General features: G+C 42.1%; 1 protein-coding gene across 1 annotated transcript; it reads right to left on the reverse strand.

The window, feature by feature from the left end:
* Positions 1-8,005: 8,005 nt before the first annotated feature.
* On the reverse strand, positions 8,006-14,139 carry GPHB5 (glycoprotein hormone subunit beta 5). The gene is made up of 2 exons (XM_012464179.2): positions 12,867-14,139; positions 8,006-8,736 (listed from the first exon to the last, which is right to left on the reverse strand). The coding sequence occupies exons 1-2, from the start codon at positions 13,068-13,070 to the stop codon at positions 8,548-8,550; spliced, it is 393 nt and encodes a 130-aa protein (XP_012319602.1). The 5' UTR covers positions 13,071-14,139; the 3' UTR covers positions 8,006-8,547.
* Positions 14,140-14,728: the final 589 nt, after the last annotated feature.

Here is a 14,728-nt window from a genome sequence, read left to right on the forward strand (position 1 = left end):
ACTGAAAGCACAAACAATCTAAGGTCACACCTAAAGGGACCAGAGAAGCAAGAACAACCAAACCCAAATCCAGCAGAAGAAAGGAAATAACCAAGATCAGAGCAGAACTACATGAAATCAAAACCAAAAAAACACAAAAGATAAAGGAAACAAAAAGCTGGTTCTTTGAAAAGATAAGTAAAATTGATAGACCATTAGCAAGATTAACCAAGAAAGAAGAGAAGAAATCCAAATAACCTCACTAAGAAACGAAACAGGAGATATTACAACTGACACCACTGAAATACAAAAAATTATTCAAGGCTACTATGAACACCTTTACTCACATAAACTTGAAAACCTAGAAGAGATTGATAAATTCCTGGAAAAATACAACCCTCCTAGGTCAGATCACCAAAGAATTAGATACCCTGCATAGACCAATAACAAGCAGCAAGATTGAAATAGTAATTTAAAAATTACCATCAGAAAGAAGTACAGGACCAGATGGATTTACAGCAGAATTCTACCAGACATTCAGAGAATTAGTACCAATCCTTTTGACAGTATTCCACAAGATAGGCAAAGAAGGAACCCTCCCGAATTCGTTCTATGAAGCCAGCATCACACTACTACCAAAACCAGGAAAGGACATAACCAAAAAACAAAAGTACAGACCGATATCCTTGATGAACATAGATGCTAAGATCCTTAAGAAAATACTTGCTAACTGAATCCAACAATAAAAAGATTATCAAAAAGGTAATCCACTGTGATCAAGTGGGTTTCATACCAGGGATACGGGGATGCTTTAACATACACAAGTCAATAAATGGTGATATACCACATAAACAGAATTAAAAAGAAACATCACATGATCATCTCAATAGATGCAGAAGGGCATTTTAAAAAATCCAGCATCCCTTTATGATTAAAACTCTCAGCAAAATCAGCGTAGAAAGGATATACTTTAATGTAATAAAAACCATCTATGACAAACTCACAGCCAACATACTACTGAATAGGGAAAAGGTGAAACCATTCCCTCTAGGAACTGGAACAAGACAAGGATGCCCATTCTCACCACTCCTCTTTAAAATAGTCCTGGAAGTTCTAGCCAGAACAATCAGACAAGAGAAAGAAATAAAGGGCATCCAAATCAGTTAAAAAGGAAGTCAAACTGTCACTGATTGCTGACGATATGATTGTTTACCTTGAAAATCCTAAGGTCTCCTCCAGAAAGCTCTAGAACTGATAAAAGACATTGGCAAAGTTTCCAGATACAAGATTAATGTACACAAATCAGTAGCTCTTCTATACACCAACAGAGACAAAGCTGTTGAAAATCAAATCAAGAACTCAACCCCTTTTATAATAGCTGCAAAAAAAATAAAATACTTAGGAATATACCTAACAAAGAATTCAAAAGGCCTTTACCAGGAAAGCTACACAACACTGCTGAAAGAAATCATAGATGACACAAACAAATGGAAACACATCCCATGCTCATGGATGGGTAGAGTCAATATTATGAAAATGACCATACTGCCAAAGCAACCTACAAATTCAATGCAATCCCCACCAAAATACTACCATCACTCTTCACAGAAATAGAAAAAACAATTCTAAAATTCATATGGAACCAAAAAGAGCCTGCATAGCCAAAGCAAACTAAGCAAAAAGAACAAATCTGGAGGCATCACACTACCTGATTTTAAACTATATTGTAAGGCCATAGTCACCAAAACAGTGTGGTACTGGTACAAAAATTGGCACAAAGATGAATAGAATAGAATAAAATAGAATAGAATAGAGAACCCAGAAATAAACCCAAATACTTACAGCCAGCTGATCTTCAACAAAGCAAACAAAAACATCAAGTAGAAAAAGGACATCCTTTTCAACAAATGGTGCTGGGATAATTGGCTAGCCACATGTAGGAAAATGAAACTGGATCCTCATTTCTCACCTTATACAAAAATCAACTCAAGACAAACTAAGGACTTAAACCTGAGACCTGAAACTATAAAAATTCTACAAGATAACATTGGAAAAGCCCTTCTAGACATTGGCTTAGGCAAGGATTTTATGACCTTGAATCCAAAAGCAAATGCAATAAAAATAAATAGCTGGGACCTGATTAACTAAAGAGCTTTTGCACAGCAAAAGGAACAGTCAGCAGAGTCAACAGACAACCCACAGAGTAGGAGAAAATCTTCACAATCTATACATATGACAAAGGACTAATATCCAGAATCTACAACAAACTCAAATCGGTAAGAAAAAAAACAAGCCCATCAAAATGTGGGCTAAGGACATGAAGAGACACCCAAAAGAAGATACACAAATGGCCAACAAACATATGAAAAAACGCTCAACATCACTAACCATCAGAGAAATACAAATCAAAACCGCAGTGTGATACCACGTTATTCCTGCAAGAATGGCCATAATCAAAAAATCGAAAACGGTAGATGCTGGCATGGTTGCAGTGAACAGGGAACACTTCTACACTGCTGGTGGGAATGTAAACTAGTACAGTCTCTATGGAAAACGGTGTGGAGATTCTTTAAAGATCTAAAAGTAGAACTACCATTGGAACCAGCAATCCCACTACTGGGCATTTACCCAGAGGAAAAGAAGTCTTATTCAAAAAAGATACTTGCACATGCTTTTTTTTTTTTTTTTTTGAGACAGAGTGTCACTCTGTTGCCCAGGCTAGAGTGCAGTGGCACAATCTCAATTCACTGAAACCTCCACCTCCCAAGTTCAAGCAATTCTCTGCCTCAGCCTCCTGAGTAGCTGGGATTACAGGCACCACCACACCCAGCTAATTTTTGTATTTTTAGTAGAGATGGGGTTTCACCATCTTGGCCAGGCTGGTCTTGAAGTCCTGACCTCATGATACACCTGCCTCGGTCTTCCAAAGTGTTGGGATTACAGGCATGAGTCACTGTGCCCAGCCACACACACATTTTTATAGCAGCAGAATTCACAATTGCAAAGTCTCGGAACCAACCCAATAACCAACAAGTGGATAAATAAACTGTGGTAAGGCCGGGCGCAGTGGCTCACGTCTGTAATCCCAGCACTTTGGAAGGCCAAGGTGGGTGGATCACGAGGTCAAGAGATCGAGAACATCCTGGTCAACATGGTGAAACCCCGTCTCTACTAAAAATACAAAAAATTAGCTGGGCATGGTGGTGCGTGCCTGTAATCCCAGCTACTTAGGAGGCTGAGGCAGGAGAATTGCCTGAACCCGGGAGGCGGAGGTTGCAGTGAGCCGAGATCGCGCCATTGCACTCCAGCCTGGGTAACAAGAGCGAAACTCCGTCTCAAAAAAAAAAAAACTGTGGTATATATATATACAATGGAATATTAATTATACAGCCATTAAAAGAAATGAATTAACAGCATTTGCAGTGACCTGGATGAGATTGGAGACTATTATTCTAAGGGAAGTAACTTAGGAATGGAAAACCAAACATTGTATGTTCTCACTGATATGTGGGAGCTAAGCCTTGAGGACGCAAAGGCCTAAGAATGATGCAATAGACTTTAGGGGCATGGGGAGAGAGTGGGAGGGGAGCAAGGGATAGAAGACTACAAATATGGTACAGTGTATTCTGCTTGGGTGATGGCGCACCAAAACCTCACAAATGACCGCTAAAGAACTTACTCATGTAATGAAATACCACCTGTACCCCAATAACTTATGGAAAAATTAAAAAATAAAACACATTTCCAAGAGTAAGGAGTTGCTGAGAGTTAGTTTATGCACCAGAGTCAACTTCTCTGCACCACTCCTCACACGCCTAGGAAATAAACTTAGAACATACATTCCTCAGCTCCACAACAGTCTCTTGGAATTTCCCTTCCAGGTTCTGCTTTTTCTCCCCCAGTCTCTTCTGTGGTAAGCTTTCATTTAAGCTACAGCAAAACATTATCTTTCTAGAGATTATACGGGAAACCAGAGAAAAGTTCCAGTCTCCATGAAACAACCCAACCTTGCATAGAGCCACCTCCAGGAAAGATGGAAGAAATGCTCACCAAGGTGATAGTCTGACGATAAATCCGAAGACTTCTCCAAGCAGGAATGACTTGTAAGAAGCATTCCAAAAAGGCACTGTGCTCTAGTGGAAAACGTCTGGTTCTGTTTCAAAGAAACCCAGCACGTGCTACTTATTAGCTCCGTGACCTTGGGCAAGTTATTTGACCTCTCTGAGCTTCTATTTCATCATCTATAAAATGCTAATGGTAAAATGCCAATGGCAATGCTTACTAGCATAGTTAATACAATAACTAAGAAGTACTAATCTAAAGGATTCTGCTTATAGTAAGAGATCCATAAATGGCAACTATATGTATTTATTTATTTATTTATTTTCCAAACACAGTACCTTGCACAAAATTTAAGTTAATAAATATTTGTGGAAAGGAGGAAAGGAGAAAGGAAGAGGGAAGGGTAGAAAGACTTGAAAAAGATTCAAGTTTAGCACAATATAAACCCTGATAGAGTTTTCCCTCTTTTTCACTAATAAATTGTCTGATTATAACACAGATCTATTGAGGAAACTATTTGAATACCATGGACTATTAGCACACAGATCCTGCAGATCAGAGCCCTCTGGTGGCCATTGGAGCTTTGCTACCTGTTAGGACAATTATGCCCACCTTGTCTCTGACAGCTGCATGTCACCACCTGGTCCCTGCTGTCCTAGATCCCTATCACCTACGCTGACACCAGGAAGCCCAGTTCCACAGCAGCTTCCCCTGGCATCAACCTCAGCCTAGAAAGGAGAGTGACCACGAGCTTTTCTGAGAGGCGCCCCTCACTAGTCATTCTTTGTTGCTTTAGTAGAAGTGGCCACTAAACTCTCCAAACACAGCCAACTGGCAAGTTCTCTGGTCTTATGTAATAAATCCATTCTGCCAGGCCTACTTCTCTATGCCTTTTGTTCCTCAGTACTCTGCCATGACAGTTCCGGCATCTTCTTTTCATTAACGCAAGCCACCATTTTCCCCACTCTTGAAGGACACATCCCAACAGCACACACAGACCAGATCCAGGTGTCCTTAGGATTACATTAAATTCTGAGAATGCCCAGGTATGAATGAAATCTTCTTATCCAGCCTTATATTCCGCCACCCCACCCCCCGTATCCCTGTCTGAAACCCTCAAGATCCATTGCTAAGCACATTCCACCAATTCCTCCTGGTTAACATTGTCAAATCCTGAAGCTCCTTCAGGGGAGATGCTTGTTCCTCCCACCACAGAGCAAGTTCATCATGTAAAGCATCCTCCTCGGCATGGTCTCCAGCCAAGGGGAGTCTGCTCTCCACTAGCAAGGAGCAGCCAGGAGGTTCCTCTGCAGAGAAACCTCAAGTCCATCATCCACCTAACTGTTCCCATTCTAGGTCTCCATGTCCCACTTTTTCCCCATTACGACCTTCACTTAAGTATAGGAGACTTGCCAGAGTGGTAAATTCAGCCCTTTTATTAATTCAGCTGCTCTCCCAATTAGATATGAGGCCTAATGTTCAGCACAGTCTGCCCTTCAGCTGCATTCAAAAACAGTCTCTTCAAATCAGCTTTCATACCATGCCCTGAGGGCTTTGACTCCACTTCATGACCAACCAACTCCCACAGTCCTTATAATTACCATTGTCTTCATATCTCCCAAATGTTATTGTATTAGCCAGTGCGTTGTATGTGTATTCCATATTAATTCACTACAAGGCAGTCCGTACCGTCATGAACTGCACAACGTTTTGGTCAATGGCAGACCGCACATATGATGGAGGTCCCGTAAGATTTTATTTTTTCTGTACTTGTTCTATCTTTAGATACACAAACATTTACCAGTATTTTGCAGTTGCCTACAGCATTCAGTATAGTAATCTGCTGTACAGATTTGCAGCCTAGGAGCAATAGGCTAGGCTATACCGTCTAGGTTTGTGTAATTGCACTGTGTTCTTATAATGACAAAATGGCCTAATGATGTGTTTCTCAGAATGTATCCTCCTCGTGAAGTGACCCATGACTGTAACTGTGGTGCTACAGCATGTCTTATTGCTCTCACAGCAAACATTACTGCCTCCTGCATTAAAGCTGAGCCTCCCAAAAGGCAGCTAAGCTGGAATTTATCCTTTGGCCCCTTAAATCCACTCTTACCTTGATGCCTAGGAGGCCAACATTTATGGACTGAATCAATGGGTTTTCTCACTTTCTATTTTCCCATTTGATTCCCATGTGGTTTTTTTCTTTTTTCTTTTTTTTAGAGATGGGGTCTTGCTCTGTCATTCAGGCTGGAGTGCAGAGGCACGGTCACAGCTCACTTGCAGTCTTGACCTCCCAGTCTCAAGCGATCCTCCCATCTCAGCCCTCCAAGCAGTTGGGACTACAGGTGCACACCACCACACCTGGTTAATCATTTTATTTTTTGAAGAGACAGGGTCTTACCATGTTGCCCAAGCTAGTCTCAAACTCCTGGCCTCAAATAGTTCTTCCACCTCAGCCTCCCAAAGTGCTGGGATTATGGGCATGAGTCACCACACCCGGCTTGATCCCCATTTCATCCAACAGAAGACCAGTGGATGGGAGGAGAGTGAGGAAGGGTATCTGCTCCTCTACCTCCCTCCCTACCAGGTCTCAGTTCGGGAGGGGCTGCATCCTCCCACCAAAGGCCGCAGCTCCTGTCAAGGATCTCACTCCTACAGCTCTCTCTGGGGTCTGACAATCACTCCCTCCCCTTGTTCCTTCAGTCTGGGGTTGTCCATTGCTGCTGAACCAGATCTGTTTCACCCCTCTTGTTGGTTTCCTTAATTCTATTCACACATTTATAAATCATCTCTTCCGTATCCCACGACAACAGATCACTGGTTTCCTTATTCATGCTATGGTCATCTTTTCTCAAATTCTGCCAAGCCCTTTGTGCCTCAGAAAATTCTGAGGATTGTCTTCAGGGGTAGGTTGAAAACACTTGAGTGGCAGCACCCAGGATTCATCCCTAATTATCACCCACTGTTCCAGCAGAGACCCCAAGTACTTGCCTTCCTTTTATGTTAGAGTGACTTCCTTTCCTACCAACACATCTGCTAAAGATTGGGTGGATTTTGCTCCTGCCCTTTGTGCCCAGATGTTCACTCCACATCCCAGTACTTGACTGTCAATCTCAACATTTGCTTTACTGTGTTTTAGGGGGACTCATTGAATCCTTATTCAAGGCGGACTCCTGGCTCCCAGCCATGGTATCCATGGGTATGTCTAGGCAGTTTGTGCCATCTTTGGGACTCATGCTACCCAAGGTCATCTGTCTGTGTCCCTTACTAAACATGACATGCCAAATTCATGATTAAGTAAAAATAATAGTGTGGTTTAGTTGAGGTGTGCTTCTCACTGTTATTCCAAGTGTACTAAAAATTAAAAAGACTTTCTTGAAAGTTTTCATGAATTCAAAAGACAGAGGACACGCTTTATTGGCACCAGTATAGGTTTTCTTGGCACATTATGAAAAAGGAACAAGGTTAAATTCAACCCCAAAAATGCCGGAATTAAAGACATTTGCTTAACAGTAGAGTTTGGGTTTTTTTTTTTCAATCACAGAATTAGCTAATTAGAGAGGGCAGGAGCTAGAAAATCACAGATTTTTTCCTCTGAGCCAGCGACGCAGTTTTACCCCTAAACACATGTAAAATTTCTGAGCTTAATAAGTCACAATTTAAATTTAAAATATGATAAATGGGGAAGAATACTTGTACGTGGCCATTTTGCCATCGCTTTGGGAGAACATCACACTCTAAAACATGAGCTTACTTTCACAAGTTTTTAAGGCTAAATGATAGCTACCAGCTACATATTTTATTTCTGAGTTTGTTTTTTAATCACAACATAGCCTCTTTATTAAGGATCTTAAGGGAGTTTAGGGAATTTTGCTAGGGCAAAGAGTTATCCAAATCCAAACATCTTTCATTGAAGCTACTCTCTTTTTTTTATCTGAGCACTCTCTATTTCTTGTGTAGATAATTGCTCAGTTAAAAGGGGTAAGGGAGCATTTTCCCTAAAGAAGCTTGCCGTTGGAATTCCTCTGGGGTAAGGAAGACTAGTACATGGGTTTTGTTCGTTTCTAGCCCTTTAATCATAAATCTGGTTGGAGTCAGTGGTTAAACAGAACATGAGAATTTAAAGATTTTCACTTTCCAGCCCCATTTCCTAATTACACCTAGTATGTTTAAATCATTAGCATATTATGAGTCCAAATTGGGCAAGGATTGTGATACACAAATTATGTTCCAAGACTCAAGGCAAAGAAAAATTAATTTGCAGGTATATGAACTGGAGAAATTATTTTGGTGAAGACACGAATATTGTTTTGCACTTTTAGCATAAGTAGGCTGCATTTGGGCCTTTTGCCTGAGCTGGACCTAAGGGGTGACAGGTAACCTCCTCCATGGGTATGGTCGAAATTAAACAGCCTTGCATCCAGGAAGTATAACTGCTGGTGCTGCTCACACAGGTGGGTCTGTGAGGCTCAGGCCACTGGCTGGGCTCCGCAGACCATGCCGGCCTCAGATGGTCTCACACTCCGTGGTGGCAGTGGAGCAGGCTCCGCAGTCACAGCGGACGGCCACGGGATAGGTGTAGAAGGGGTCGACTCCCGGGGCACAGTTGGGCAGCTTGACGGTCACCTGTTTGGTCTCGTTGTAGGTACAGACTCGATGATGGGCTTCAATGTAGGGGGGTTCCAGAATGGGTTTCTGTCCCCACAGGTAGAAAACAGGGAATTCATTAGAACATATGATCCTGTTTCAATGTTTTAGTATCATTTATCACTCTCAGAAATTAACTTGTTATTCGTTGGTTTACTTGTTGCTCTGTCATCTGCCAGTAGAAAACAAACTTCTGAAAGCAAGAAGCTGATTTCATTCAAGACCATATCCTAAGCTCCCAGGAGAGACCATGGCACACAGCAAGTGCTCCATACATAGTCAGCAAACGAACCATCTTGGTCATTGCAAATGCCTTCTAACTGGCCTCCCCTCTTCCTTTGTTACTCCCTACAATCTATTTGCAACACAGTGGCCCTGGGTGTTCCTTTTTAAATGTAAGTCACATCAAGTTACTCTTCTGCCCAAAGCCCCAGTGATTTCCCATCTCACACAGAGCAAAAATCAAAGATCTTATGATGACCTTCAAGACCTCCATCACCTTCTCTGCACCTCTACCTTCTGAAATGCCTGCAACCATCCCCACCTCACAGACTTCCTCACTACGCTCAAGGGGGTCTCCTCAGACCCACCAGGAACAGTCCCAGCTCAGGGCCTTTGCACTTACTGTTCCTTCTGCCTAGAACATTCTTCTCCCATATGATTCACTCCTTCACCAATCTTTGGTTTTTTTTTAGAATGTCACCTTCTCAGGGAGGCATTTTCTGACCATCCTATTTAAAATTGCAACATTCCATCTCTATGCCCAGAAACTTCCCATCCCCAGCCTGCTTTACTTTTCACCATAACACTGGTCAATAGCACATGGCATAATCTACCTTTCATTCGTTCATGTGATATTCCTCCCACTCCAGAAAGTAAACCCTTTTAGGACAGAGATTTTTGCCTGCTGTGCTTCCAGTACCTAAAACAGACCCTGGGAGAGTTTCAATAACTCTTTGTCATTGAACCAATAAAAGAAAACATTGCAAGAAAGGTTCCTGAATACTCTATGCACTGCTCTGATCATTGAAAGATTCATTTCCTTCCTTCATCTTTTATAAATCTTAAGTTCAAAGATAATTTTGATAAACAGAACACAAAGATCAGAAACAAAATCAGCACAAAGCAGGAGTTAAAATCTCAAGCCCTGCAGTCAGAACTATGCAGCTTGAGTCCCTGTTCTGCCACTTGCTGGAGACCTTGGAAAATCCACTTAACTTCCTGAAGACTCAGTTTCCTCCTCTGTAAAACAAAATATCTACCTCCCACCATTGTTTGGGAGATAAGGTAAGACAATATACTCAATGCACAAAGCCTAGCACAAAGTAAGTGTTCAATAAATATAATCCATTGTTCTTATTAAAGCAATCACTATATGGAAGTAATAATGAAAATAATAACAAGCTTTCAAATGACAGTACCTTTGCTTTTTTGTTCTTCTTTGTTCTAGGCAAAAAAGAACATATATACATATGTAGCTCAGGTGAAGTTTTCATGAATGTCATGAAAATAGGAGCCTTGCCTTTTTTTTTTTTTTTTTTTTTTTTTTGAGATGGAGTCTCACTCTGTTGCCGAGGCTGGAGTGCAGTGGTGTGATCTTGGCTCACTGCAACCACTGCCTCCTGGATTCAAGCGATTCTTCTGCCTTAGCCTCCAAGTAGCTGGGTCTACAGGCACACGCCACCATGCCCAGCTAATTTTTGTATTTTTAGTACAGATGGGGTTTCACCATGTTGGCCAGGCTGGTCTCGAACTCCTGACCTCATGATCCACCTGCCTTGGCCTCCCAAAGTGCTAGGATTACAGACGTGAGCCACTGTGCCCAGCCAGCCTTGCCTTTGACAAGGACCAGAAGAGCTGAATTTGTCCTCAACTGTTTTCTCCTACCTTGCCATGTTTGCTTTATGTCCTCTTACCATTATACTCTGGGGACTTAGGCAGACCAGACACCCCATAAAATTTAAATTTCAGATACATAATTTTTTAGTATGAGTCTGTCCCAAATACTATATGAGACAGGCTTATGCTAAAAATTTATTTATTGTTTTTCTGAAATTCAAATTTACCTGGTCTTCCTGGTTTTCTGGTTTTGTTTCAGTTTGGATTTTTGTGGGGAGGGGATTGGTTGTTTTGTTTTATTTTGTTTGTCTGTTCGCTAAATCTGGCAACTCTATACCCAGATTATGAGGAATAGCTATTTTCAACAAACGTTCCACCTTCAAAGTAAATCCAGCCAGTCTGTCGTCATGAACATACTTACTTTCAAACATGCTTTTAAGTTCCCCTACCCCACAAGAAAATCAAGGGCTGGGAAAATGAACCTCATTGTTTTATTTGCTTTCTATAGGTAACCTCCCTTTTCATAACACAGTCAAGACATGAATGAAAGTGGCTAAGATTAGGGAGAATCTTGTTCTTTAATGGTTTTGTTCCTGACCTCCTATGGGTGACCATGCTCTGATTAAAGACATTCATCAGTTTTTAAAAAGAAGAGAAGATGGGCTGGATTGAGGGGAAGCAGGAGTTTGAGGATTTGGCACAGAGAGGGCTTCAAATAGTTCAGATACTAGATGCAAACAGGGAGAGGCCCTGCCAGGCCAATCCCTGAACAGGAGGAGGCGCCAAGTGCCCCAAGTGCGTTTGCTGCCAACTGATAGGCAAAGTCTACTTAGCAAAACCCGATTTTCCTGTGGCTAGAAGGGCTCAAGCCCCTGAATGAGGCAAAAAGAAAACACTTTGATGGAGCAGTTTCATTCGATTTGGAGATTTCATCTCTTTAACCCAATTCCATTCACAGGGCCGTAACTGTACCTAAGCAAGAGCAAGTTGCCCTCTGGGTCCCTGAAGGGAAAGCTGTTTTTCCCAATGGCAGTGTCCTCACAGAGCACCGGTGCTTCCAAGTGGCCTTCCATTCAGCTAGAGGATCTACAGCTCCAGGGAGAGGTCTATCCCATTCAACCAACACATATGTATTGAATGCCTTATTCATACGCGACACTTTGACAAAAACTGTGAAGTTTATAAGAATGAACCTCTGTCCTCAAAAACTTTAAAACACGTGTGTGGTAGGGGAGGATGTAAGACCAAAAAATAGAGCATAGTCAAGGGCTTACCTGCGAGTCAAAAAAGGCCCAGAAAGGGAGCTGGCACTGCAGATGGGCATCAGGAATAAATACGGTAATGGCAGATGGGACGTAGAAGGGATATGAGGAAAGGACCAAAATGAGATCCATGAGGGCTATTGAATAAAACCTTTGAAAGTCACTTACCAAGGCCAGAGCTAAGAAAATGTGTCGTCTCTGGGAAAGCAGGCAGACGCCGTATCGCTGAGGACTTTGAAAGGTGGTTATTAAATCTGCAGTAGTGTGTGGACATTCAAGGTTTTTAGGCCAGTGAGTGACAAGATCAGAGCTAGCATTTCATCAGTTACCAAGTGGGTGGGCCTCAGGGGGAAGAGCCAACAGTCACTACGAGATGTGACTTGCTGGGGTGCTGAACAGCTCTCTTCCTCTTCACCACTCACGTAGTTTCTCTTAACCCAATAGGATTTTAACTTTGTTGAGACTGTTAGCCCCACTTTAAATTAAATGTCTCCAAAAAGACTGGGTATAATTGAATATAAAGGAACTTAATGGATCATTCAGCAATAACCCCAGAGGGCCCCCAGGGACTTGAGGAGGAACAGGCTGCAGAAGAGGCGGTGAAGGGGTCTAGGACCAACTCTTACCCTTCAGCTCAGGGCCTCTTTCTTGGAAACTGGCTGATTTATCCAAAATGAGAGAATATAGGGAGGAGTTTAGGTCACAAGCTTGAACCACAGTTTGATTCCCAGCTTTACACTGACGCTCTATGTGACTTTGCAGCGACTCTCCCTCGAATCCCTCCATCTCATCTTAAAATGGACAGAATAGTACATCTTGACCTCCCAGAGATGATTCCCAAATACACAGACACAATGGAAACCAGATTCTATCAATGCTTTGTTAGAGGGGCAACGTCGTGTTTTTCAAATCACTTTTGGAAGATGCCAATCATAGTTTTGTTTTGGTTTTGTATATCCACAGGAAAGGGCAGATGTCCCAGCTCTACCTCGTATCATTTAAAAAGTGAACTCTTAAGAATCAGGCCCAAGCTGTTGGCCCAGAAGACACTGTCATCTGCACATCTCAGCAACTCACCTCCCAGGTCTCACAGCGACCCCAGCAGGCATCCGTGGTGATCCGAAGGCCCTTGCAGCCTGGCTTCTTGGCCAGGAAAGTGAACTCCCTCACGGCACAGCCCACAAAGGTGCGCAGGTTCCCACTGGAGGTGCCGAGGACACAGCCACAGCCAGCCAGAAGGAGGAGGGCCATGGGGCCAAGGAAGAGGATTGCCAGCTTCATGCCGCTCTTCCAAAGAGGGAAAGGAGAGAGTTTAACAGATCCAGCGGCCCTCAGTAGGGCAGCCAACCATGCATTGGTCACTATCAAAGGGACCTTGCTCCTAGCACTTCAGGGAAAATGAGCCCCGAAATTGTAAACGCCCACAAACTGCAACACAGGCATCCAGAGATTCCTGTAACTAGTGCCAGCGTGGATTCCATAGCCCTCTCTGGGTGCCCACCCTCTGAATGCATTCTCAGGCTTTTCCTTATTGTAATTTATCTGCTGCAGTTGACTTGCGTGTTAAAGAAGTTTGCCCCAACGGTCTTTCCAAAATAAACATAGAACAGGAGTAAAACCAAAAGTAATCCACAACCCAATAGAATACGTGAATACGTATAAATTATTTGTATTCAGGTCCAGGGTATTTGGGTGCCGTGTTACATACTTTGCGCAAAACTGTATTTTCAGCATCAGGATGGGGAATGATTTGGGGGAGTGGTTGGTAACTATTAATAATAGTACTCCCTATATGCATTGCTACTAAACCAACTCACCACTAAACATGGATATGCAGAAGATATCATGAAACCTATCACCTAAGGTGGTGGCCATTCATAAATGTATCCTACTCACTATAAATTGCTTCTTCTCTAGGCTTCTATTTGTATTATCTACTTATAATTCAATTTAAATCCAAATGATGGAAAGCATAGGAGTTATTTAATACATAACCTCAACCCACTGTCAAGTTTAACCTCTCTGGGTCTTGGTCATTCTCTGTGCTCTTTCAGAAGCCAAAATCGCACCCCTTCATGCTTAACCCAGTGGACAGAACTCACCTGGATTTTCAAGTTTGAAGGATATGGCATTCATGGACCCTGACCCCCTACTGAACTCATTATTCTCACAGTTCCTACTTCTGACCTTACTGTAGCAAGTTCTCTGGGCTTCCCCTCCTCTGGAATGAGGTTACAGATACAGAGAAGCACTTACCTAATCTTGCAGGAGCCAACTCTTCTTTTAGAGCTGAAACTTGCACTAAGATTTCAGGAAGTCACAATGAATGGTAGAGGTTTGCTCTGGGTAAATGTCTCTACCTTCTGTTACTGGGCTGCTTGATTGCTCAAATATATAGGAACGGTCTTGTCAATCAAAACAAAAGAGAGGCAGATCCTTACAGGAACTACTAAACACATCAAAGCCATGGAATATAAAGCCAGTCTCTATTTTCCAAAACTGATTAACTTAAAGGGTGTTGTTTTGTTTCTCAACATCACCTACTGAAACAGAAAGTTACCTTGGTGGGTGGCATAATCCTAGGGAAACAGAGGTAGTTCCACCTGGTTCTCAGGAGAACAAATGCATTGCGGCAGATGGATTAAATTTTCCTTCATGGTAACCACGACTTTCCTTTGAAACAGGGGTAAGTGACTAGCAGCTCGTGGCAAACTCTTTCCTTTAACCCACAACATGTTTCAATACACCGAAAAATAACAGAACCATAATTCTTGCTGGAAAGAATGCAGAATCACTAACTGAAAAATGGAAATCACAGTGAGAAGAAACATGTTGAAAGTCTTAAAATTAGCTAAGAATTAGATGATATTAATAACACCTTAAAATGAATCATTTAGGAAACAATACCAAGATGTTCCAAGTGATTATCTTCCAGCATG

This window comes from Aotus nancymaae, unplaced genomic scaffold, assembly GCF_030222135.1.
Source record: "Aotus nancymaae isolate 86718 unplaced genomic scaffold, 86718_ANA_hifiasm-v0.15.2.pri h1tg000011l, whole genome shotgun sequence".
Taxonomy (NCBI): domain Eukaryota; kingdom Metazoa; phylum Chordata; class Mammalia; order Primates; family Aotidae; genus Aotus; species Aotus nancymaae.